General features: G+C 42.0%; 3 protein-coding genes across 3 annotated transcripts; all 3 read left to right on the top strand.

Annotated features, from left to right (window-relative positions):
* The first annotated feature begins 112 nt into the window (after positions 1-112).
* LOC147247486 (cone cGMP-specific 3',5'-cyclic phosphodiesterase subunit alpha'-like) lies at positions 113-14,129 on the top strand. Its single transcript, XM_086181322.1, has 28 exons — positions 113-406; positions 1,065-1,223; positions 1,312-1,431; positions 2,640-2,766; positions 2,908-3,034; positions 3,119-3,503; positions 3,599-3,673; positions 3,904-4,008; positions 9,367-9,456; positions 9,537-9,677; positions 9,767-9,841; positions 9,930-9,994; positions 10,068-10,134; positions 10,231-10,278; positions 10,389-10,538; positions 10,715-10,858; positions 11,078-11,143; positions 11,257-11,403; positions 11,994-12,101; positions 12,179-12,288; positions 12,378-12,465; positions 12,559-12,659; positions 12,744-12,851; positions 12,966-13,029; positions 13,149-13,223; positions 13,308-13,391; positions 13,846-13,993; positions 14,089-14,129. The coding sequence occupies exons 2-28, from the start codon at positions 1,074-1,076 to the stop codon at positions 14,127-14,129; spliced, it is 3,009 nt and encodes a 1,002-aa protein (XP_086037448.1). The 5' UTR covers positions 113-406; positions 1,065-1,073.
* Positions 8,326-9,134, top strand: LOC147247487 (cone cGMP-specific 3',5'-cyclic phosphodiesterase subunit alpha'-like). Its single transcript, XM_086181286.1, has 3 exons — positions 8,326-8,793; positions 8,877-9,029; positions 9,099-9,134. The coding sequence occupies exons 1-3, from the start codon at positions 8,326-8,328 to the stop codon at positions 9,132-9,134; spliced, it is 657 nt and encodes a 218-aa protein (XP_086037412.1).
* Positions 14,130-18,658: 4,529 nt separating the features above from the next.
* Positions 18,659-25,621, top strand: LOC147247488 (leucine-rich glioma-inactivated protein 1-like). The gene is made up of 8 exons (XM_086181469.1): positions 18,659-19,300; positions 19,421-19,492; positions 20,212-20,283; positions 20,375-20,446; positions 21,681-21,752; positions 22,122-22,291; positions 22,691-22,855; positions 22,935-25,621. Exons 1-8 carry the CDS (start codon positions 19,104-19,106, stop codon positions 23,750-23,752), a joined length of 1,638 nt encoding a protein of 545 aa, XP_086037595.1. The 5' UTR covers positions 18,659-19,103; the 3' UTR covers positions 23,753-25,621.
* Positions 25,622-25,654: the final 33 nt, after the last annotated feature.

The raw sequence follows: 25,654 nt of genomic DNA on the forward strand, positions 1-25,654 counted from the left end.
AAATACTTAATGGTTTCAATAAAGTTTTGCTAATCATAATTCGCGAATTTTGAGTAATTATTATGCATCCAGAGAGAAATTGTGCACCTTCTCTTGTGTTAGTGCGCCTCCCTGTGGTGAAAGAAATAAACACTGTGTTTGGAAATTGGTAGTTTTGCAGAGATTTGCCATAAACATAGAATTTATTCTGTCTTATTTTTAATTATGTAAAAAAAAAATTAAATTGAGACAAGCAAAATTTAAAAAAAAAAAATTCACAGGCCGATGTGTACTCAAACAGTAGCTCTCGCGCCTTGTTCCATTGACCTTAGTAGCGAGCTGAGTATCAACAGCTTCTGAACGTTTTTCCACGAAGTTGTGCGATTTTCGTAAACTATTTACCATCTAAAATATCATTTCCCCCAAGGTAAGTTTTTTCTATGAAACTTTTAGGAACTGTTGCTTCCTTTCTTCCAAGGGAGTCCACCGCAGTAACGGTAAATGATGGTGTTACCAACATCTTAGCTAACGTTAGCTAACTTACAGTTGTAATTCTCCTATCTTCGGTTATCTAACTTGATAAAACAACTGCAGGGTAACGTCGTAACTCTAAAATAAAGATGTTTCGTTGTTTTTAGCAGTGGAAAAAAAAAACATTTTACCTGGACATTCATTTTCAACATTAATCACAACAAGATAACCTAAGATTGAGCTCTATTTGCTTATCTTGCTCTAGCAATTTTTGAGTTGTCCATGGTAACACAAACCTCACTTGTCATATATGAGGAAGATACATTTGAATAAAGGTAAGTTTGTGCTTCCGATTTCAACATATCCTTTTACAGCTTCTGCACTTTGAACTAACTGTATTGAAGCCCCAGTTTTACCATTGCAAACAGTCTTAATTATCATTATAATAACCTGGTAAAACAAACTCATATTTATATGAAGTTCTATGTTTCTCTTTTTACTTTACTTTTTTCTTTTTACATATGTCAGCTCCTGGGAACCAAGCGATAAGTTAACGGAATAATTGTATATCCCTGTATTTTTTTTTCACATAATTTCTAAAAATATTTTTGAAGGGTTGAGAAATGGCATGCAGACGTAAACGTTCCAGCAGGAAAAAGAAAACCCCAGTCTTTCACGTGAGCTTCAGCGATCTGAGGAAAGAGAACGAGTCTCTGAGGAAGACCTTGGCTGAGCTGAATCGTCAGCATTCAGAACAGAACCAACTACTGGAGGTGAAGTGTGTCAGCTGCTCAAACAGTCAACCTGCTTGTATTGTAGTCTCCACCAGATCAATATCAATAAAAACAACTATGTCCGCAGAGATTTCTCTCTCTTGAAACTGCAAGACTGGTGTGTTCTCAGCAGCTGATGGCTAAAGGTGAGATGAGAGCTTCATCGTCAGAACACCTGATAAAGGATGATGGAATCCTGACAGAAACTGTGAGTATGAGAAGAAGGATGAGGAAGACAACGTGCAAAAAGATGATTTTCAGACATTCCAAAATGTTAGGAATTATCTTGAAAAGATTTTTAAAAGCCTGACATATAATTGTCTTGTACCTGTTAGGAAAAGTGCGGGGGTTAAAAGCAGTACTGATGACATCATGAGCATCATCAAGAACCTGACATCAGGATCATAAATATTCTGTTTTTTCTTCAGGGGAAATTGAATTAAGAAGCCACTATCATTTTGATTTCAACACCTGTGCCTCTCCTGCTTTGACACCCTGCAATCAGGGGCTATCAAGATAGCAATAGTCATGAATTTATTCTATAAATCCTTGAAAAAAATATCAGTTTACAAAGCAAAGCACAGCCACCTTTCAATTTGAACCTCAAATTTAGGACAACCAGAATGGCCCCATCCGAGAATCTGAGGCGGCAAGTGGCTTGGTTAGGGGTCATCATTTCAATAGGATAACTTGGGGAAGGACTCAGTTGAGCTTCAAAAGGGATCAGTTAAAATATTTAAAATAATTCTATTATTGACAGGGAGCCAATAAAGAGCAGCAAGAATACAATGTCATCTGTGAAAACCAGTAAGTGCTGCATTCTGGAGCAGCTTGAGCAAAGACTTGTCTGCTCTTGTAACTTGGGTGACACGGGATGAAAAATTTTACTTTATTTTGCGTTCCATTTAATTTTTCTCCTTCCCACTTTACACCACTAGATGGCAGCATGTATTTCTTAATATCAGTTACATCATGCAGTGGCAAATGTCAGTTGAAAGGAATGGCTTGACTGTCTTGTCCTCATATGCAGGATCTCTGTGTGTGGTTTACTAGTCATAACATAGTTGCTTTTAATCCTCTTATTTCTACTGTTCTTGTGGTGAAGCCTCATTGGGGGTGTGCAGACAGCCAGAGTGTCATTGGTAGTTGATGGAGAAGGCTGTGCTGTGTTTTACTGTTTAAATAGAACTGAAATTCTATGAGCACTGAAAATGGAACAGAGGTCCAAAATCAACCCATACACAATCCATTAATGCTTGTTTGCCTTTTTGTTTTCGCTGTGTGTCTAAGTGAGGAAATATGTGTGTGTCTGTTTACAGTATACAGTAATCTGTGGCTGGATATTTGTACTCTGGCGCCATCTCACTGGCACATCTTTCACTCTGTCTGTTTTGGTTTTCTGGTTCTTTTCTTTAGACGCTTAAGGCTTTGGAGGAGAACAAGCAGTGGCTGGATGATGACCAGCAGAGAGAGGCCTTTGTAAGGGCAATTCTGGACAGACTAGCACTGTTGGAGATGCAGCTGAACGTAGCCAAGAGAGACGGTGGGCACAGCCACACTGTGACAGCAAGAGAAGCATGCTATGAAACAATCTGTGATGGAAAATCATGTTACTGCATGATGTAGATGAAACGCTGTTACATCTCAAGTTACATCTAAGTATAATGTATCTCTCTTGTTACAGAGGAGAACAAAATATTGGAGATGCAGGGGCACTATGAAAGGCTCCTGCAGAAAGCGAAAGATGAGCTGCAGTTACTCAGGGGGCAGGTCAGCAAGACCCAGCAAGACCTGGTAAACACCCAAGACAGGTACGCCTGCAGCTCTCAAGTGACAAATATGCCCTAAGTGGCAAGGATGCCAGCCAGGAGCCTCACTGATACATTCATGTGTAGGTTCGAGGAAAAGGAGAGGGAAGTGGAGGAGCTGAAACAGCAGCTGGAGCATCTTTCCTCTGAGGATGAAGAGCAACAGTCGAGTGATGAAAAGCAGCAGCCGAGTGATGAAGAGCAACAGCCGAGTGACGAAGAGCAACAGCTGAGTGACGAAGAGCAACAGCCGAGTGATGAAGAGCAGCAGCCGAGTGACGAAGAGCAACAGCCGAGTGACGAAGAGCAGCAGCCGAGTGACGAAGAGCAACAGCTGAGTGATGAAGAGCAACAGCTGAGTGACGAAGAGCAACAGCTGAGTGATGAAGAGCAACAGCTGAGTGATGAGACCAAAGACCTCCAGGAGAGACTTCATAAGGAAAGACGCAAATCAGCCAACTTCCAGCTGCAGGTACGTCTTGATTGTGCATGGATGATATTAAAAATATAAAAATGTCCTCATGCACGGGGGGGGGGGGATTTCACAAAAGTCCTTCCCTCTTCTAGGCAAATATCTTTCAGAAGTTTATGGTTAATCGTCACCTTTCCGACCAAAGAAGAATTGCAAACCTGGAGCGACAGGTATGACAGGAACACTACAACAGTCCTATCTGAAAACACAAGTTCGTAAAGCCATAGCATGAACGACCTTTGACAGTCTCCAAGTCCGACTCTTCCACACTCGTACATCTTTGCCGTCTTTCTAGACAGAAAATTTCAGTCCTGAGCAAATGAGATAGTACCTTGCATCTTCAAAATGAGCATTTCCATGCCAGTATTTTTCACTGTAGTGTACATTTTCTTAATTTTAGATCAAGGTTTCTTCACAAGACCTTGAGGATGAGAGGCAGAATTGCTCATATTTAAAGAAGCAGATGGTCCGAATTCTGAGGACGCTGCGAAAAAATAGAGTCCATGTGAGTAAAGGGTGAAAGAAAAGTTATTATACATATCTGAAATTAATCAGTGTTGAAACTTAATGCTTCATTATGTTTTTATCTTGGAATGGAATGAAAAGCTAACATTCCAATATCTAAAATGCTGGCAGAAAACAGGTGGAGCAGTAATACCTTACATTTGGAGAATGAGAACTCAGTCTAATTGCTCTGAAAAGAAAAAAACAGCTTTCAGACTGTGTTGACTACATAGCAGCTATCATTGGGAGATCTACTATGATTTCAAAGGCCTGTCAAATGCCCAAACACTGAAAACTGGTGTTTGATACTTTGACATCAAATAATGAACCTGTGGACAATTGCTCTTCTGTTTTCTGCTGCAGTGATCGCAGGGTAAACAGTGTCCACAATTCAAAGTATGTCATGTGGGTCGTCATCACGTTTTTTTTGCCAGATTTGATTTTTTTTTCTTGTTTTGGCAGAGCAGAGGACATCACACGTTATCGCAGATTATTTTAGAATGATTGGAGGTTTGTTTTGTTTTGTTTTTATTTCACTGATGCATCGCTCCGTATTTTTCAGAGAGACCAGGATGAGAGCAGAGCCTGGGAAGTGGTCTACCCTCCCTACCAGACCTCTTCCCCTTACCGCAGCTTGCTGAATGAAAGCTCCCTGGAGTGTCCCAAATGTCTGTCGGTGTATCCTGCCAAGCACTACAGAGACCTGCTGAACCACCTCGAAACCTGTCTAGACTGACCTCTTCAACTCTGCACCCTGCGTAGGCAGAATCTGTTTGTTCTTTTTCCCTTCATAAACTCGTGTTCAGCCGCTTCTGTTAAACCTGTTAAATATCTTAAATGGAGCTAGAAACTTCGCTAAGGTGCACATTTAGTGCCATTTTAGTTTGACATTAGCTTGTAAGTATCTCTTTAAAAGAATAAAGCTTTCTTTTTTTTTTTTGCATGACACATTGACTTCACAGCTTCCTCCTCCTTCTGTAGGTCTTCTCCCTCCTCTCGGTCTCACTGATTAGATCAGATGAATCGCTCAAAACAGCTTGTGTAAGTTAATCCATTTTCCGTGCTATTTAAAGGCCAGGATTAGTATTGCTAGACAACTATATGGGAAGTCAATAGGTCTGCAGTGGTGCAGCACCTTGAAAGGGAACGTGTAACCAAAGATTAACATGGACTAGCAGCTTTCAAAACAAGATGCTAATATGATTTAGACACGTCGTTCCCTTACTGTTCTTTTCAGGAACTTTTCATATGTTGACTGTGACATTATGAGCTTAACCTGTCTGGGATGCAGATTTAGAGCGGAGTGTGTTTCTGCTCCTGTGAGCTTGAATATTATCCAGAACTGACAAGAACAATTTTAAAGAGAGGAAGATGCGTCTTTGGTTATTTCTTAAAATGAATATTTCAATAGTTAATCTAAAGATAATTAACTGCAGACCATTTTCATAATCGATTAATTAGTAGCAGATTAGTTCATTAAACTTCATTTGAAAAAACAAAATCTATCCCTTTCAGGTTTGAACAATGTGAATGACTTTCACGGTTCTTTAAGTACACCTGGTGATCTCGACCACAGTTGTAACTCAAAGTGGTACCAAGCTAAGTCGATCACCACTGTTAATTTACTGTGTTACTGTCCAAACAGTTGGCTTGATTGAAGATTACAGCTCAGATTAATTGACGGGAGTGTTAATCCCGGACAGCTGTCTCGAAATCTGCAAAATATACAATCATACATGTGTCAGACGCTTCAGAGGGAGAAGAGAAATAGACGATAACAAATATTTCATACACTTGGAGGTGCTGGAGGCAGATGGACCCAAACACAAAGATGACAAACAGACCAGAGGTAAATTACAAAAAAAATAAAAATGGAAATTTGTGATTTAAAAAAAACAGATATGTCCACCAATAAAAGAAAGCAGCAAGTGGACTTAAATACTTCCATACTAATGAGACAATGAACAACAGGTGGTAAAACATGAGGGTAGGTGAGGAACCCACAGGTCAAGAAACAGGAGGAAGAGGCCTTTGGTGATTAAGAGTGTACTCTGACAACACAGAGGTGAGTGACTCACAAAAGGGGAGAATCATAAAGACAGCAAGTGTAGAGACACAGGAGGAAAGTGACTACAAACTAATATGGGAACTTACTCACTACCACATTGCAAACATTAATAAAACCAAGAAACACCACCAAGATCCGAACCGCAAAACTTAACAGTCAGTGACACAAATTAAAGAGAATATTCACACGGTCCTGATGGGACTGAGACAATATTTTGGAGAAGCTCCATTCCTGCCCACCTGGTACCCCAGCCTGCTCTCCAACGACGCCATCCTGACTCTCCACTTGTCTGCCTTCTGTTTGTCAGCATGAGCCCACTAACTGTTGCTACCCATCACACTCTGCATGAGCATCACTCCACCCTGGCCTGAGTCAGTGTCCTCCAGCTCCATGCTGTTAATCACTGTTGGGAATTTTTCTCTGAGCAGTTGAGGATGGTTTCATTACTTAAAGCAACAACACCCCCACCCGCCTATAAATTTACTGGCCTTTTTTATTTCCCCACAGTGGTAATGTACTCGTGTACTCTCAAGTAGCCTGACGCAACTGGAGAGGGTGGAATGCAGCCTTCCTCCTCCAACGCTATTGTGACCTGACAGGTGAATTTACTGTCTGGCAAAGATGTCAGGAAACCCCCCAAAAAAACGGGACTCTGTTCACTCAGCTTGAGCTCAGCACTTAAAAATGTTGAGATACGGGATGTAAAATAAAAAAAAAAAAACAATCAGTTTCTTTCCTTCAAACATTTGATTTTGCTATTTTTTTTTTTAATTATGGACTGAAAAATGCTACAAATGATAAGTATTTCAGACATGTTTTAGCAGAACTTTGAAGCCGAGCTGTGTTTCCATCACCCTGGAGAGAAAAAGCCCGTGGGTCACTCGTACGCGTCCGGGTGTCTCGCCCGTTCTCACTTGCTTCTACTCTACTTTTAACAAATAGAGAAGTCAAAGCTGATAACAAATACCTCTCATGTAAGACGCCCTTTTTATTTTTTGCTCTCTTGCTACGCTCTTGAGTTGTTGCATTAAATATTATAATAGGAAACAATTCCAGGAGTTATTACAGAATGAATAAGAACTCTGCCTTTGATAGTATAGTTGTAAATAATGGAGAGGCGCTCATTGCAAGGTGGTGAGTTGCTTTTTTTTTTTTTTTTTTAATCTTTTCTTAAAGGCCAAAGAAAAAATATTTTGTGCTGTATCTTTGTTTTTTTTGTTTTTTTTTGGTAACACAGCATTACATTTGTCTGAGCTAAAATGCTAATCTAAGTCAACTATCTGCTCCATAAAATGTGCACTGCTAGACTATTATACTCCTAGAAACGTTTAAAAATATATATATATTACCAACTTTTTTCATGTCATTTTTCAATTTGGTATGTGAGGTAACTTTTGAACGTCATGAGCAAGTCACATTAACCCAAGACAGTTGGCAAGCCAACAGGAGTAAACAAACTCCAGCACAGCAGTGAGAAATCCCACTTAATCCTGTCACTGGTTAATTGCAGCTGCAACCCAGTGAACAACAAAAGTGTCTTAGGGAAGCCAAACCCATTAAAGAATCACTCGCCTCGCTTGAGGAGACGTACTGGACCACGGTAGCACTGGCCAGTTGTTGCACAGCTGGAGCGCAGTTATTTTAGGACGCTAGTTAGTGAGCCATCGCCTCTGCGTCTGCTTCCTAGCTTGCCTATCTTGTGAGGGACTAAATATGTGAGTAGGTGCCACTCTCGGTTCATGTAGGGTCTGAATTGATGAACACGTCGATGACTTTAAATGAAAATTTCAATGCTTTTATGTCACATTTATCGAAGAAGCGGTGCATCCTTCACCCCTGTACGTTGTCAGATAGGAAGTCCTGACTTCTCGCTCCATGTCTGCGTCTATAGGTCAAACTGTTGGTTGGCATAACTCAGCTGTTATCACCTGTGATGGGATTGGTCTCACTAAAATGACAAGTGGCCAGATTTACATCTTAAGAAAGCTCAGGAGCTTTATGACTCCTGCGTCACAGTCATTAGTGGTCCCTGGGATCCCCTTACCCAGTAAGCCACTCACTACCTTCTGTTCCCACTGGGAAGGTTGAGGTTTTAGTCCTCCTGTGGAAGACTTTGGGAAGATGCATCAGTAGAGACTCTGCCTTGCTACACCTTCTGGAATCCAGCTTCCCTTCTTTGCAGCTCTGCCCATCTGAGAAGAGCGTCTTCGTGCAGCCTCTGGAGAAGAACTTCGCCGCATTTTGAAAAAAATGGCAGATAAAGACACTGTCGAGAAGTTCCTTGACAACAACCCACAGTTTGCCAAGGAGTATTATGAAAAGAAAGTCAAGGCAGATGTGATCACCGCTGCCTTCAACAACCAGGTACAGGTTAAAGACCCGGCCTCGTACAAGGATGTGTCCACCATCCAGGAAGCTGAGCTCATTTTTGAGCTCGTTAAGGAGTTGCATGGTGAAAACCAGGTTGAAAAAGCTCTGCATAAAATTCTCCAGAGGATTGCTCTGCTGATCCAGGCTGATCGTTGCAGCTACTTTGGCTACAGATCCCGCAATGGAACACCCGAGCTGTCCACCATCCTCTTCGATGTGACACACAACTCCCCATTTGAGAGAAATCTAGTCAACCCCAACGTAGAGATCGTTTTCCCCACCGACATGGGGATCGTTGGATGGACAGCGCACTCCAAGAAGCCACAGAATGTTCCTGATGTGAAGAAGGTGAGCTCCCGTGGAAGATCAGATTTGAAAATGTGTTTTGTACGTGTATAATCAAAACTATTCTCCCGTACTTTTTATTTCAGAACACTCATTTCTCTGACTTTGTGGATAACCAGACCAAATACACCACTAAATGCATGCTTACAGCTCCCCTCATGAGCGGAAAGGAGCCCATCGGTGTCATCATGGCACTCAACAAGCAGGGTGCTGCAGAATTCTCAAACAGCGATCAGGAGGTGAGTGGAGGTCATTTTGACTGCAGCGAGCATTCATGTGTACTAATCTGGTACAATGACCAACTTCAGCCCAGCAGCTTCCTGTCTCTGGCCTGTATATTTTAAAGCTTGACAAGGAAACCATTATGACAGCTCAATTTTATAATCCAATTAGCACGGGTCAGCTCAGACATTTTTCCTGTCTTCTTCTGTGCCCGAGTGAAGACACCAAAGGTTATCCAAGTAAAAGTGTGTCAGACAGAGGTTTTTGTGTTTGTTTGTTTGTTTGTTTGATTTTTTTAAAAAAAGGAAATGCATGAATACGATTTTTAAAGTCTTCTTTGTTGTTTTATCACAGCTCTTCAACAAATATGTGAACTTTGCAGCTGTGGCTGCCATCCAAGCTCACACTGCTTACATGTGGGATGTGGAATCCAGGAGAAGTCAGGTAAAAGTAAACCGTACACAAGCTTAATGTTGAAAACGTGCCAATACACCAGAACGATAAATGCTTTTCCTGCCCGCTAGGTTTTGCTTTGGTCAGCCAGTAAAGTTTTTGAAGAGTTGACGGACATTGAGAGGCAGTTTCACAAAGCTTTGTACACAGTGAGGACGTATATCAAATGTGAGAGATACTCCGTGGGACTGCTGGACATGACCAAAGACAAGGTACGCACAGAAACCCATCCGCAACACAGGTGTATTTATGTTCATTTTATAATGCATTCTTAAAACTGGGTCTTTTTCTTTCTCTACAGGAATTCTTTGATGAGTGGGCGATCAAACTAGGAGAGCAGGAACCATACAAAGGTCCCAAGACGCCCGATGGCAGAGTGAGTCCATCGCTCAGATTATTTCTCTAAAGGTGCCCACCTTTGTTAAACTTTTTTTTTCTAACTCTTATACATTAAAACCATTCAGGAAATCATCTTCTACAAGATCATCGACTACTTGCTGGAAGACAAAGAGGAGATTAAAGTTATCCCGTAAGAATCAGCTTGATTTGCATATTTTCAGAGATTAATTAGAGCGGTAACTGACTCCTCTATGAACTCACAGCGGCCCCCCTGCTGACCACTGGGCTCTGGTCAGTGGACTCCCATCATATGTGGCTGAGAATGGATTTGTAAGTTTCCGCTTTTTCGTGTGTGTGTGTGTTTGTGTGTTTGAAGGAAAATACAAAAAAGAACTCCAGTTTAATTTAAAAAATGTCCTCCCTTAGATCTGCAACATGATGAACGCACCAGGAGATGAGTATTTTACATTTCAGGTGAGAAAATTGACCATCGGCTCTAAGCTATCAATTCAAGTTTGATTGTTTCGTTATCGATCATCTCCATGGTTGAATTTTGTGTGTGTTTTTTTTGTATTTCCTGACAGAAAGAAGCGGTGGATGAGAGTGGATGGATGATCAAGAACGTCCTCTCCCTCCCTATCGTCAACAAAAAAGAAGAAATTGTAGGTGTGGCTACTTTCTTCAACAGGTGCGACGGCAAACCATTCGAGGAGAGCGACGAACAAATAACAGAAGTACGGCTCCTTTTCTCCTCTATGAAGCTCTTGTTGTTGTTGTTGTTGTTGTTGGACTCCCAAAGTCTCCCGATCAAACCAATCTGTTTTGGGTTTTTTGTAATTCCAAAAAAGAAAGACTGATTGAAATTCAAGCAGAGTTGGATGAATGGATCCGTATTTATCCGTGTTTCCAGGCTCTGACTCAGTTCCTGGGCTGGTCCACCCTGAACAGTGACACATATGACAAACTGAACAGGGCAGACTGGGGAAAAGATGTTGCCCAGGAAATGCTCATGTACCAGACAAAGGCTAGTCCCAATGAAGTGCAGACCATTCTGGTGAGATTCTACACTTCCCTTGTATGATTTGACCCTGATAAGAACACTAATCTATAGCATTTCTTTTGCACACCAGGCAGAATGATAAATTAAAATGTAGACTAATCTAAATAACAGCAACCTCATGGTCTACATGTTAAGCCTAAATCTGAGTTCATTCTGTTACACACCTTCATGTGTAGAAACACTGTTGTAGATAAATCCCATTTCTCCTCACAGAACACTCAAGAGAAGTTTGACTCTGCCCCCGAAGACTGTGACCAGAAAGAGATGTACAAACTCCTGGTACGTAATTTGATGTTGTTTGGGGGTTTTTTTGTTTGGTTTTTTTAGGACGGTGAGGTTCCTTTTGATTTTGTCTTGGTGATGTCATCCTCATTTTCGTTCCGTCCCCACAGAGAACCAACATCCCCGATGCCAAAACTGTGGAGCTGCACGAGTTCCATTTCAGCGACTTCCCCTTGTCAGAGTTCGAGCTGATCAAGTGCGGTATCCGTTGTTTTTTTGAACTCGGAGTGGTGGAGAAGTTTAAAGTTCCAGCCGAGGTACAGCAGAGACACTCAGCATACTTGTATTTTTCTTTTTTTGTTGGACTGATATCTGTAGCAGACGTGACCGAAATACACACTTTCAAAACTTAAGAAGAAGCCCAGATACTCGCTCAAAAAAGGTAGATATTCTTAACCAAACGAATTTACCTAAGAAAAAAAAATAAAGAAGTGCAGGCTCTTAAATTTGCTGAAAAGTAAAGATGACTTCATCCTCACTTCAATAGATGCAGTTTCCCAGTGACGGAGTGTCCTTAGGTCTTGCGTATACGGCAGGAGTCTTCTCCTTCTACCCTCAAAGGTCACCTCTGTGGGAGAATGAACAAGTTGTCTCTCGTCTCTTTCTCTTGTACGGGGGGTTTCGTCTGTTGCGCGTCAGAACTCAACTATCGAGCCTGTTTTGTTTTGTTTTTTTAAATGTAAAAAGTTGAAAGTGTGGATATTTGTATTAAAATCTAGAAGGGAAAAAAATGAAAAGTTATTAGCCCTAAAAATGTAGTATTAGTAGGGCTTCAGCTTCTATTACCTTCTACTAGTTAGTCTTTTTAAACTGAAAATTAACGAGGGATAATGACATCTATCACCAGATCCTGACCAGATGGATGTACACCGTTCGTAAGGGCTACCGTGACATCACCTACCACAACTGGAGGCACGGCTTCAACGTGGGCCAAACCATGTTCACCCTGCTGCTGGTGAGTTTGACTCCACTGATTATTCTCTTCGTTTTACTGCTTTTACCATGTACTATAACTCCATTATTCCCTCGCAGACTGGTAAAATGAAGAAGTATTACTCCGATCTTGAGGCCTTTGCCATGGTGGCTGCTGGATTCTGCCACGATATCGATCACAGAGGAACAAACAATCTCTACCAGACCAAGTGAGAATACCTAATGGTTTTCGTTGTAGTAGTTGTTGTTTTTTGTACTCTAAATGATACTGAGAATACAAACAAGGTGTTTCTTGTAGGAGCGCATCCCCACTGGCTAAACTGCACAGCTCCTCCGTTATGGAGCGACATCATCTTGAGTACAGCAAGACACTGATGGAGAACGAGGTAGGTTCTTTCTTTCAAATGGCTATAAATCCGTTTACGAACACGTTGCTGGGATTTTTTTTTTAAACTGTAGTCTTTCGCTGTCGTCCTCAGCAACTGAATATCTTCCAAAACCTCCAGAAGCGTCAGTTTGAGACGGTGCAGCATCTCTTTGAAGTCTGCATCATTGCCACTGATCTCGCCCTCTATTTCAAGTCAGTGCCGCTGACAGTGTTACGTCATACTCGCCGCTCATTTGAGTGCTTTTCATTAAACCCTAAATATTTCTTGCCTGTCAGGAAAAGAACAATGTTCCAGAAACTTGTTGAAACTGTCGAGGGGATTCCAGAGGAGAAAGAAAAAATCAACTTCATCTCCAACAATCCAACCAGGAAGGAAATCTGCATGTAAATCCATCATGTGTCAAGTGACCTTGTCACTTTTTTTTTTTTCCCTTGATTACATTCAGTGTCAATGCCGGGGGGAAAAAAAAGCCGATATTCTAAAATGTGTTCCTGCAGGGCAATGATGATGACCGCTTGTGACTTGTCTGCCATTACCAAGCCGTGGGAGGTTCAGAGCAAGGTCAGTTCACCTACCGACGCTTTCTGTAGTTAACCATGATTACCAAAACCCCAGACCACCCACCCAATCTGCCACCCTCTCTTTGGCCATCACTGGTCTTCTACTGCTTCTGGTCTTAGGTGGCTTTGATGGTGGCAGCAGAGTTTTGGGAGCAGGGAGACCTGGAGAGGACAGTTCTGGAGCAACAACCTATTGTAAGAAATCTTTCTCGTTATGTTGTCTTTAGTAAATTTGTTATCAAAAAGCTGAATAATCCGCTTCTTTGTCTTCTCCTTTAGCCGATGATGGATAGGAATCACGCTGACGAGCTGCCCAAGATGCAGTGTGGTTTCATCGATTTTGTCTGCTCCTTTGTGTACAAGGTACTCGGATACACAACCAACTCATTTCCAGATGCTGTATTGATACATACGAACAGAATTCTATCTTATGTCACTGTTGGGAATCCCAATCTAATGTCTGTTATCAACTTTCATGTCACTTTAGTTTGTAAGCCAATTTTTGTCTTTGGATGATGGATTAAAAAAATGATGGCACTTTGTAACACATGTGTTGGTACAGGCTAGAGAATTCCAAGGATTGTTCTTTTTGGAGAAATTTACAACAATGCTAATATAGGATAAGGTGTGATTGTCTGCCTCAACCAGGAGAAAGCTGCATGCTCGTGGGATCCACCTAAATCAGGCCTTAACCCTGCTTATCGTGCTTACCAAATCTTATGTGCAAATCAGGAAGTTTCTGATGATCAGCATTCACTTCTCTGCATGTTCTGTTGTTGCTTTGTATGAACATTTGTTTCTCTTTATTCACCTGCAGGAGTTCGCTCGCTTCCACACAGAGATCAGCCCCATGTTTCAGGGTTTGACTAACAACAGAGGAGAGTGGAAAGCTCTCGCCGATGTCCACGAGGCCAAGATGAAGGCTATTGAAGAGGAGAAGAAAAGACTGGAAGGTGGAGACCAATGTGAGTACCAATGGTTCGAATTCAGCAGGTTCTCCCATCCCTATTTTCGGTTCATTATATGTATAAAAGCTGCCTTTTCTTTGCTCCTTCTGCAGCCGACAATGGTGGGAAGTCAAAGACTTGTGTTGTCTGCTAGACCTCCGCTGCTAGACCACCGCTACCACAGCAGTGCGCGTGCGTGTGTGTGTGCGCGCGCGCGCGCGCGTGTGTGTGTGTGTGCCCACATGTGTGCGCGTGTGCTCGTGAGACAAAGGTTATGCGGGAAAAGTTTAATAAACATATTCACAGATGTAAGACCTGTAACATCCACAATTCCTTAAATATCATTTTTATATACTGCAGAGTTGAATGCTTCAACGGAGAGGTTTTATAATTGGCACCAATCCAAAAAATCTGCATGTAGAATTATAATAATTCATATTTACCATTGTGTTTGTTTAAAAAAAACAAATTAATATCTGTGTTTTCTAACAATATTCATGCCAAATATACGGAGGACATGTAGCTCACTTACTTAGAAATATTAGTCTGTAATTATTATAAATATAAGCATTATATTTTTGAAAAATGTATACTCCATATCTATTTTGTAGAATTTCATGAAGAAAATTGTCCTTTTTTATGTGTATAGGTATTTCAATATTCAAAGCACATGCCCACAGTCAATGATTGAGGGATGTAAGAAGATTTAACTGAATTGGATTTGGTTTTAAGCCAGTTGGAGTCGCTGGCCTTTCCTTTTTAAGTCCCCTGCTTACATAAAGTAAAAATACTGCTTATAAGTCAGCAAAGCACATGTGGCGCTTACAGGTCAGGAAAGTGTCAAGCAGGCACGCCGTGAAGTGTGCAGAGTCTGGGGTACATAAGCGACCTTTTTAAAAAAACAACAAATGTAACCTTCATGCAAATATATCTTGAAGTAGAAACTATTTTATGTATGATAGCGTGATGTATAATGTTTGAAACCTGTAAATAAAATTCATTTTCAAAACATGCCTGTGTTGTGTATTTTACTTCATGTATATCGAACATCAGATAGTTGATTGTCCACATGCCTTCATGCAAATTATTATCTACTGAGACTGATGATTACCATCTCAGTGCTAATTGGAGAGGTCAGAAAACGTGGGTATCATTCGAATGTACTGCTAGTAATACTATAGGACATCATTTATACACCTTAAAATATCCTTCAGATAATTAAATCATGTGGGTTTGGGGTTTTTTTTTGTTTGGCAAAAAAGTAAAAACATGAAAATAATGGTGATACTCCAATAATCCGGAACTCAACTGTTGAATGAAACCGACTTGAGATGTTTTTTGTGTCAAGATCGACTAACCGGAGCGCTAACATGCTATCATAGAGAAAGTCTGGATTCCGGCCTCTAAGCTTGTAGAGAGTACAATTACATAAACTTTACAGAGGTAAGAGAGTATTGCGATACTACTTGGCTAAGATCCAAGTAGTATTTGAAACCCTTGCAGCTATGACATTGTCACCTTTTAATCAAATAGTTATAAACTTACACACCAACCGGCACTCGGCTGAGGCTATTTACAAATGCACAGCTTTTTAGCCTTTACACGCACTCATAGTCATAACTTTTGACCTTTGACCCCTGCGTGACCTCTGTGGAATGGTTAGCAGATGTTTTGGTGCATCATGAGAATATCCTTGAGTCTTTATGTAGATTAACTTATTAGAATTCGACATGTATTCACATAGAGATGTTCAGTAAAACACAACTACTTCCTTGGTTTTCCAATGATAAACAGAGTAACAGCCATGAATGCGTGATCTCTGGAGAGACTGTGAATTCTTACAAAAGTAGAATAATGGAATATTGATACTTCTGTGATATGAGGAAGAATAATAAAAAGTACTAGTCTCGAGATAGCTGCTGGGTGTTTGATGTTTACTTCTGTCGTGACGTGAGATAATCCCTTATGATTGGCTCGGACGGGTGACGGACAGGTGGCGTGCAAACGTCATGTTTCATAAAGGAAGGAGAAGAGCATCTCAGTTAAAGAATCCCTGCGGTCGCGTCAGCAGAGGTAAGCCAGCTTTGAGAACCTGACCTGACAGGAGGACACCATGACACCGTGTAGGTCCAGAGGCCAATGTAAAAGGAAAACTGATAGCTGCCAGTGTGAATGGGAACTTTAGGAAAGGACAATGAAAGTGGAAACGTTTGTTGGATTACAGTACCCAGGGGAGAAATCATGTGTAATTTTATCATAAAATGTTATAAAAATGTTCCCTGACAAAATGCTGAATTTTCACAGAAGTTCTCTTTAGAGCTGCCAGCCCATCAACCTATCAACCTCTAACAAGGTACTGTTTGTGCTCAACACTCCTCTCTAGTGGCCAGGTTACATCACTTGGATCATTTTATATGTGTGTTGTTGTTTTGTTTTTAAGCAACACACATTTCATTTGAGTGTTGCACTTTTGTATAAATCTACTCCCCAGCTGAACTGAGAATGTCTCTGCTGGTTGTGGCTTTCCAACTTGAACATTCCTGAGCCGTCACAATGTGGCGTTCTCCAACTTTTTAGAACATTCGGGATGTTTTGGGAAAACTGGAATGTTTCCTGTGGGTCTCCTCCTGAAATCTACTGTGATGTTTCTTAAAATTTTGAAAGCCTTCTTGGAAGTGGCGCAAAGAAACCAAATGGATGTCACAGAATGTCCACTCAAGGTTCCCGTAACACCACTAGGTTCTACAGTTGTTCTAGGCTTTAGTGTAGAATCCTAAAAGGAACTTCCTATGAGCCCTGAAACTAGAGAATCACAAAGAATCAGAATCACAAGAATCAGAAATCACAAGATCAAAAAATCACAAGATCAAAAATCATCACAAATCACAAGAATCAGAAACTAGAGAATCCCCCTCGCCTGGGAATTTTCTGGGAATGTCCAATTTGTGCTTTTGAGAACCTTTTCCTCTTAAAAAGTCCTATGAAGGAAATGTGGCCATATGATCTAATGAGACGTTCCATTTTGTAATATTACAGTGGAACCAAAAAATGGAGCCCCACCCTAAAGTGATATAAGGAACTACATTATATTACCAACTTCCTGTCTTACACCTTAGAAAGGAATTTGACTGTCTGTTTACCTCATATTTCCCTCTTCCGGTAATTTCTTGTGTGAAATATAACTTAGAAAAGCTAAATAACACAGACGCGTTCCGGGCGCATCAATAGCTGTGGTCAGCTCGTTGCTGGACAGTGTGTGTTCTATTCTGGTGATGAATGCTGCCATTTAGGAGCACAGACCTTCCCCATCATCTTGCAGCATAACAATCATATCCAGTGTTCTCCATTTAGTCTGCTTATGAAAAATGACATTTGTTACACTCTGTCCCCTCCAGCTTGTTCATATTGTCTGTCCGCAGAATTACGAGCATCTCTCCCGTTTGCTCTCTGTCCCGGAGGTAACAGCTTTATTCTTCCCTCCATAAGACAGACCCTGACCTCGCTCCCGTCAGTGCTCCGCCCGCTGTCAATTTACAGCCTCAGTTGCATCATCATGGTGAACAGAAACTTATTGTCAAATCACATCAAGGACATGGAGAGGATGTATACAACCCGCTGGCCTGCCAGGGGGTGAACATTAATCTAACAGCTCAGGAGGGATCCAAAAGAAGAGATGGTGAAGGAGGACCACCTCGCCACCCCCCATGGATCTTATAATAAAACCCTCAAATGAAGCAAGCTAAGGGGAGCTTTACTCATTTGACACACATCTGTCATACCACCAGAACTCCAAAAGAAAAACTTTTATTTGCTTATTTTTCTAAATGATGTGTCTTTCTTGTTGTGCTTTTTTTTTGCCCTTCCTTTATGCGTGTGTGTTTTTTCAGTGTATTTATTGAGCTACTCCATTCGGTATTCTGGGGTTATACAATCTTCTTTTTTTATTTTCACATTCTAAAGATATGGAACTTATAAAATCCCTCCAGGGACAAATGACGTTTTATATATGGACTTCTGATTTGTGGGGTTAAAGGGAATGTGGAGGGTTGGGGATTAGCTTAATTTCCAGGATTTGTTTTCCCAATACTGCGTGTAAACCTCAAATCATGACGCTCTTGTTAATTTGACACATGTTTTTAATTTTTGCAAACCTCGTGCACATATGTCCCCCCTTTTATCTGTTCAAACCCTATTAAAAACGTTTTAAACCAAAAAAAAACAACAACTAAAAACTAAAATGAATCATGCCATTAGTGTGGCTGTGTGAAGGGAAGTAAACATGATGTCATGCAGAAGAGCCGCATGAAAGCAGAACCAGATTCTAACCTGGTCTTTGTTGTGGAGGGGTGTGGGGGGATGGGGTCCAGTGAGCCAGACCAGCTGTCTATGTGACAGGAGGGCTTCCCCGCACCCCACCATCACAGGGTAGTTTGCATCCACCAGTCGCCATAGAAACCATGCGCAAACGAGCAGACAAACACAAAAATCCGCAAAATCCTGCTCGAGAAGAACGCGAGTGTGAAGCAGTTGTGTGATTCAGCCTCTATAAGTGTTGGCTGTGGAGGGGCCAATGTTACAGCCATGTTTCCATCATGACTATTATGGGTTTTTTTTTCCCCGGGTCTCCCACCCGCTCCCCGCATAGCGAGCCCGTGTGCGTCTGCGCCGTGAGCAGCAATCCGCTGGCTCATGTCATGTCGGCGCTTGCTTTACATTTCCAGCTGATTCAGGAAAACAATTTCACAGTTCCTTTGTTTATTGGGCGGAATCCTCGAGGAGCTCGACACGGAGCGTGTGCTGAAATCCAAGGCGTGGTTTTTTTTTTGTTTTGTTTTGTTTGTTTTGTTTTTTTGGTTTTTTTTTTTTGGATGGAGATGCGCCGTCTGCTCCCGCTGGGATCTCCACCTGCTCTGCTCACACCGCCGCCGCCTCTGTCAGCTGTCGTCTCTCTGAGGTTGATGCTTAACATTTGATTAGATTTGATTTTAATAGAGGATTATATATTTGCACCTCCAAAAGGGGCGGTGGTGGCGGAGATAAACAGGAGCGGAAGGTTGGCCTCCAAGCAGCGCCAGCAGCGGGATCAGACCCTAGTTGATGGTCAGCGCTGGTCCGGTTGTTCGCAAGGATGGAAAATACACGCAAGATGCCCAAGAGATGGTCCTGGCTCGGCTTCCTCGTGTTGGCATGTGTTTTATTGGTAGTGGAGAGCAAGAGAGCCAGGCAGCCTCGCTGTCCCGCGTCATGTACATGTACCAAAGATAACGCGCTGTGTGAGAGCACAGGACTCATCCCTCGCGCCTTTCCATCCGATGTCATATCACTGTAAGTCTCATCATCGTTTTGTTTCTTTGTTTCTTTGTTTTTTAAATCATCTTATCATTTGTGTTTTCTTCTGCTGTCTCACATGCTGGTATCAAAGCTCAACCGTGTTTACCTCCTCAGATCGTTCGTCAAATCCGAGTTCACCGAGATCCCGAAGGAGAGCTTCATCCACACGCCGGCCCTGCATCTCCTGTGAGACAGCTCCCTGGAGCTCTGGGTCTTTGTTGCATGATGTTAGATGACCAACGCCATGTTTGCTGTTCCCACCATGGATGGGGAGCTTACAGTCTTTACCTGAAAATGTATCTGTGTGTGTTTGGGAGTCAAACCTGGTCAGTACAGACTTGGGGAATCCCTCCTTTAAAAGAGGGGATTCCCCTTCACTCCCCTCCCATACATGGGCTGGGGTATTAAGACACCACCATGACCTTTACATGTAAGACTACAGGAGCTATGATGGAGGATTTATCTGGATGTATTTGGATGAAGAAAGGAGGCCAGGTGTCAACATCTTAAAGTGATACTTGCCCAAAAAATGTTACTTTTGTCTTTCAGGTTCTCACAAATGTCCTGAGATGTTTCTTTTCCTCTTTCACCACAATCTTTGTGAATCCAGAATACAGAAAGAGCCAGCCAAATGTATTTAGTCTGAGGCTAATGGCGACTAGTAGCTAACAACAGCTAAACTGTCCAAATATTCCCATTTGCAAACATTTCTGGTTATCGCCCAGTATAATCCACATGTATTTAGCTTTAATATACGTGGCTGCTCTTCATTCTGGAGATACAAAGAAGGGATGCTGTGATTGGAAAAAAAAAAACAGAGGTCGTGACGCATTTCTGTGAGTGCTTTAAAGGCGAAATGCTTCAGAACAGTTAAAAAAAAAAAGAAAAATCTTCTCCGTGTCCAGCCTCTTTACAGCCAACAACTTGGACTCCATAAACGAGGATGCTTTCCTCGGCCTTCCTCATCTGGAGTATCTGTGAGTAGACGACACAAATTTATTCTGAAATCTGCCGCAAAAATATTGGCTTCACCCTCATGCGTCGACTTCTTCTTCTCTCATTTTACAGGTTCATTGAAAACAACCAAATCAAAACAATATCGCCGTTTGCTTTCCGGGGACTGAAAACCTTAGTGCACCTGTGAGTAAACTATGGGGGGGGGGGGGGGGGGGGTTGTACCTTGTGAGTAGGATGGAATTCAGATTCAGATCTAAGACAATATTAGGGAGAAGGAAATTCCTGATATCAATGTATCGGTTAAAATATTTCTTCGTTTTTTTCGGCATTGATCCCTGCAATACACGTGGAACAAATGGAAGCAAGATACTTCGCAGTTAACAATAAATTTAATCATCCAAAATGACATGAGTGCAAAGGATGCTGGATAATCTCAGAATCTGCAGGTATCAGTAGCGGAACAATGGTCTTTAATGGTATTTAAACCATCCCAGTTTGGCACCACTATTGAAGAGTAAAATATGCTAAAATTCATATAACATTCAGTGTCTTTGTGCAATGAGTCCCTCAAAGGTAGCCATCAAAACATATGGAAAACAAAAGCGCAACAGAGGATAGACATTTTAGAGTTTAAAAATAACCTTTATTGTCTAAAATGACATCAGTGCACTGAAATAATTAACATAACTGAATTAAATCTGATAAACCAATGTAGCTTGATATGATCAGCTCCACTGATGTGTCAGTCAGGCACTTGTTTGTCGGAGGGAGAAAGAATCTCTTCTCCTCAGCAAGTGTAGTAAAGGTGCAGGGAAACACTTTTCCAATTAAAACGCTCACAACATTTATTGCACAATGTTTACTGCCACATGGACATTTTCCTTTGCAGCCTGTCTTGTGTTGATAAAAGCGAATGTGTTCTCCTTCTGCGTGAAAGCTTTGAAGACTCACGACGGAAACATTTTGTCAAAGAATTAGCAAGTCAATAAAATCAATTCTCCGAACAGTCCTCCTCAAATACAGCATGAACGCATCTGAAGCCTTTGAAACATACGATCCAACACCCCGCCCCAACACAAGCACACACACACACACACACACACACACACACACACACACACACACACACACACACACACACACACACACACACTTTGCAGAGACAGTTGAGCTGAGAGGGCAGCTCTAAATATAGCTTAATGTTCCCTCAAAAACCCAACAACCCATGTTCCTTCAGGCTACAGTCAGATGTGTATATTCCATGCCATGTAAATGCAACATAACCGAAACAGGCTCTGAGCGGTACTCCTGTGGAACATAGCAGAGTCGAATGTGTAGCACAGAGGAGGTGCAGTGTGAGTAGATGGTGGAACAGGAATGTCAGAGTCCAGCTGCTTTCACTTCTCTTCTCTTCCAGGAGTCTGGCATACAATAATCTCGAGACTCTGCCCAAAGATTTGTTCAAGGGCCTCGAGGCCTTGACAAAAGTGTGAGTATGAGCTTTCTGCTTCTTCTTGCTTTACATCATGAATAACGCTGTGAACAATGGGTTTTCTGTGTATGCTCCCCTATATATAGATCACTGCATAATTATTCCACTTCAGCCAAGGCTTGAAAAATGTGTGGGCAGCTGGTGGATTTAACGCTATTAAAATTAGATGAGCAAGAGAGATGGAAAGACAGAGAGGGAGGGAGAGAGTTTGCAATCTATCACCTGCTGAAGATGCTGCGCTCTCTTCAAGAGCTCTTCTTGATGTAGTGAGTGTGCAGTCAGTGACTGCAGAATAGGAGATGAAGCCTTCCTGTTCGTTTTTTTTAGGATTTGGATCTTTGTGTGTGTTTTTCTTCCCGTCTTCAGAGACTTAAGAGGGAACCAGTTCACGTGTGACTGTAAGCTGAAGTGGTTGGTGGAGTGGATCTACAGCACCAACGCCACCGTGGACCAGATTTACTGTAAAGGCCCAACATCCCAGCTGGACAAGAAGATCAATGATCTGGTGCCTCAGTCCTTTGACTGCATCACCACAGGTGGAGTAACACAACATCCTGCCCACGTGTGTGTCGTATCGTTCATCCTCTCCAGAGCCTGACAAGAAGACAGATAGCCTTCTCTCCTCTCTGCTGCCTTTGGGAGCTGACACTCAGAGACCAGCTGACTGCTAGTTAGCTTAGCACAAGGAATGGTAGTGGATGGGAAGTGTTAGCATATGTCCCTTAAAAGTCATCAAATGCTCTTTTCTCGAAAACCCTTTTTGCTAGCATTTATATAACTAAGGCTGTGTATAAAATGTGTTATGGGATAATAATGATTTAAAAATAACAGGATATTGTGATTGGACAATTAATCTAAACACTTAGATAACACAAGATGAGATTTTTCTGATTTGTTTTTTGTTTCTTTAAGGCTCTTTTTTGATTCTCTCACAGAGTTTGCTTCCCACCAGTCCTTGAGGTTTGAATCTATATCTGTAGAAGCCTTTTCCTTTGGCAACGACCAGTACGTGGTGTTTGCTCAGCCCTTCATTGGGAAATGTAGCTTCCTGGAGTGGGATCATGTGGAGATGGTTTTCAGGAATTTTGATGATATTGACAGTAAGTACAAATCATTTCAGATGTTTTGAGGTGAGAAGAAACAGCTAGATTGAGATTCGTGTTTCCTCCTCCTCTCCAGGTACATCCACGGTCATCTGTAAACCTCTGGTGATTGACAACCAGCTCTTCATTATTGTGGCTCAGCTCTTTGGCGGCTCACACATCTACAAGCGTGACACCTCTGCTAATAAATTCATCAAGCTCCAAGGTATCGACATTCTCAAAATCCGCAAACCCAACGACGTGGAGACCTTCCGCATCGATGGAGAATCTTTCTTCGTCATAGCAGACAGCTCCAAAGCCGGTTCCACCACCATCTACAAGTGGAACGGGAATGGCTTCTACTCTCACCAGTCGCTCCACCCGTGGTACAGAGACACTGACGTCGAGTACATGGAGATCTCATCCAAACCTCACCTGATCCTCTCAAGCAGCTCCCAGAGGCCTGTCATCTACCAGTGGAACAAAAGCACCAAGCTCTTTGACCGTCGCACAGACATCCCAGAGATGGAGGACGTCTACGCTGTGAAGCATTTCCAGGTCAAATCCGACCTCTTCATCTGCCTGACCCGATTCATTGGAGACTCCAAAGTCATGCGCTGGGACGGGGCCCTCTTTCGAGAATTGCAGACCATGCCCTCTCGCGGCTCCATGGTGTTTCAGCCCTTCTCTGTGGGTAACTGGCAGTATGCTATTCTGGGCAGCGATTACTCTTTCACCCAGGTGTACCGCTGGGACGCCAAGAAGGGTGAGTTTGTCCACTTCCAGGAGCTGAACATCCAGGCACCCAGGGCCTTCTCCCCCGTCTCCATTGACAACCGGCAGTTCCTGCTGGCCTCCAGTTTTAAAGGGAAAACTCAGATTTATGAGCACCTGGTCATCGATCTGAGCAACTGAGTGTTTATTATCGCGACAGCGTTCTTTGTCTTTGGAGTTTGCTGCTGCAGCAGATAGAGTCTGACCGCTGACGATCAGCTGATCTTAACTTGAGGAAGGCGAGTGTTACAGTGCGTTCATGAGTAACTGGGAAGTGGGAAAGTTCTAACCCCCGAGGTTGGACAACACACCTTTGAAGTATGTTCATTTTATTTATTGCTATTTTTGGGAGGTCTGGGAAGTAGATTTGACTTCAAAAGATGTGGCAGCAGCTGGGGTGACAGATGACGGCCATAGAGAGAAATACACATGACTATTAGATATAATTTCCCGCAATTTGATTAGTAAGTGGCCACAGCACATAAACATGTTCTGGCAATGTGATGAATTTGTGGCTATGAGATGTAGTTCATTCCCAAAATTGTTGATCACAACTTCCCAGACTTGGATTATTGGTCACTTAGTCAACCAGGGTGAGAACAAACTTAATTTCTTGTGGTAAATTAAATATTTTGATCGCTATACGGCCACTCTGGGCCTCCACAGGTCTCTCCACCCATCTGTCATTGATATCACTAACTGACTCAAATTATTGTGCTTCATTTAATCTGTTTGGTTCACACGAATGATGTAGTGTTTCTGTATTCTGACAGGGAATACAGCAGATTTTCAGCGGGCGTAGATGTTTGGAAGGTGGGAGGTTAGCAAATGTGAACTGTCCTAATTCCTAGTTGCCTCGAACGCATCATTATTCATATAAAAAAACAAAAAAACAACCTCCTCTCACTGACAGCAGTGCATGATCAGGAAACATGCTGTACCTCAGCCAAACAAATTTGGCTGAGGTACACTTTGACTCAATGCATGCACCTCAAGTTGGGATTAGATTAGCGATGTTCATGCATGACCACGCAGGCCGTCCCGCCCTCATTAACTCAAACCTAGCATCGGTTAGTTTGTCTTCAGCCATTCATGTGACTCAGCAATCTTTATACATTTGTAATCTCATATATTTATCTACAGATAAAAAAAAAAACTAACAATGAAGTGATACTTTTTAACCTATCAACATGTTTAACTGAACAAATCTGCCAAAATGAAATGTTTACATTTTTTTTTTTTTTTGTCTGTCCACTTGTATGTGAAATGATTTGTAAATGAAGCTTTTGTAAGTTTGAGAGGGACCACGCCAGTTAGGTACATATTTGTTAAGGAGATAGATTAAAAAAAAAAGGTTTATAATTAAAAAAAATATATATATATCAATAGAGGGCTGCATGGTGGTGCAGTGGTCAGCACTGTGGCCTCACAGCAAGAAGGTTCCGGGTTCGAGTCCCGGCTCGGGCACGGGATCTTTCTGTGTGAGTCTCCATGTTCTCCCCGTGTCTGTGTGGGTTCTCTCTGGTACTCCGGCTTCCTCCCACAGTCCAAAGACATGCAATTGGGGACGAGGCTGATTGAATACTCTAAATTGTCCGTAGGTATGAATGTGTGTGTGAGTGGTTGTTTGTCTCTGTATGTTGGCCCTGCGATGGACTGGCGACCTGTCCAGGGTGAACCCCGCCTCTCGCCTGTTGACGCTGGGATAGGCTTCAGCGACCCTTAATGTGTAGGAATAAGCGGAAGATGACGATGGATGGATATATCAATAGAAATGTTGTATAAGGACACTTTTTTTTTCATTAATGGTTTGTATAATGTTTACTGTTTTTCATAGGTATGGAAAATATTTTGGGACTATTTTCAAACAAACACCATAAAGAACCTGAAATGAGGATAATGTTCATAATTCTATACATTTTACTAACGTGTACATCCGCAGTGTCATGATTAGGGTGATGTCATCAACTAATATCATGCTATTTAGAATCAATAAAAGCTTTCATCATGTTCCGTTTCATCTGCGCCCCCTGCTGGCACCCT

This window comes from Aulostomus chinensis, chromosome 16 (assembly GCF_037954235.1).
Source record: "Aulostomus chinensis isolate RoL2024-O1b breed Wild chromosome 16, RoL_Achi_v1.0, whole genome shotgun sequence".
Taxonomy (NCBI): Eukaryota; Metazoa; Chordata; class Actinopteri; order Syngnathiformes; family Aulostomidae; genus Aulostomus; species Aulostomus chinensis.

What these genes read in the sequence shown, in the direction of transcription:
- LOC147247486 (XM_086181322.1), top strand. Translation starts at nt 1,074, where the DNA reads ATGGCATGCAGACGTAAACGTTCCAGCAGGAAAAAGAAAACCCCAGTC. An exon ending in AACAGAACCAACTACTGGAG is followed by an intron (nt 1,224 to 1,311) that starts GTGAAGTGTGTC and finishes CTATGTCCGCAG; the next exon opens with AGATTTCTCTCTCTTGAAAC. An exon ending in CGTGGGAGGTTCAGAGCAAG is followed by an intron (nt 13,030 to 13,148) that starts GTCAGTTCACCT and finishes TTCTGGTCTTAG; the next exon opens with GTGGCTTTGATGGTGGCAGC.
- LOC147247487 (XM_086181286.1), top strand. Translation starts at nt 8,326, where the DNA reads ATGGCAGATAAAGACACTGTCGAGAAGTTCCTTGACAACAACCCACAG. An exon ending in ATGTTCCTGATGTGAAGAAG is followed by an intron (nt 8,794 to 8,876) that starts GTGAGCTCCCGT and finishes TTTTTATTTCAG; the next exon opens with AACACTCATTTCTCTGACTT. An exon ending in TCTCAAACAGCGATCAGGAG is followed by an intron (nt 9,030 to 9,098) that starts GTGAGTGGAGGT and finishes GACCAACTTCAG; the next exon opens with CCCAGCAGCTTCCTGTCTCT.
- LOC147247488 (XM_086181469.1), top strand. Translation starts at nt 19,104, where the DNA reads ATGGAAAATACACGCAAGATGCCCAAGAGATGGTCCTGGCTCGGCTTC. An exon ending in ACGCCGGCCCTGCATCTCCT is followed by an intron (nt 19,493 to 20,211) that starts GTGAGACAGCTC and finishes CTCCGTGTCCAG; the next exon opens with CCTCTTTACAGCCAACAACT. An exon ending in CTGAAAACCTTAGTGCACCT is followed by an intron (nt 20,447 to 21,680) that starts GTGAGTAAACTA and finishes CTTCTCTTCCAG; the next exon opens with GAGTCTGGCATACAATAATC.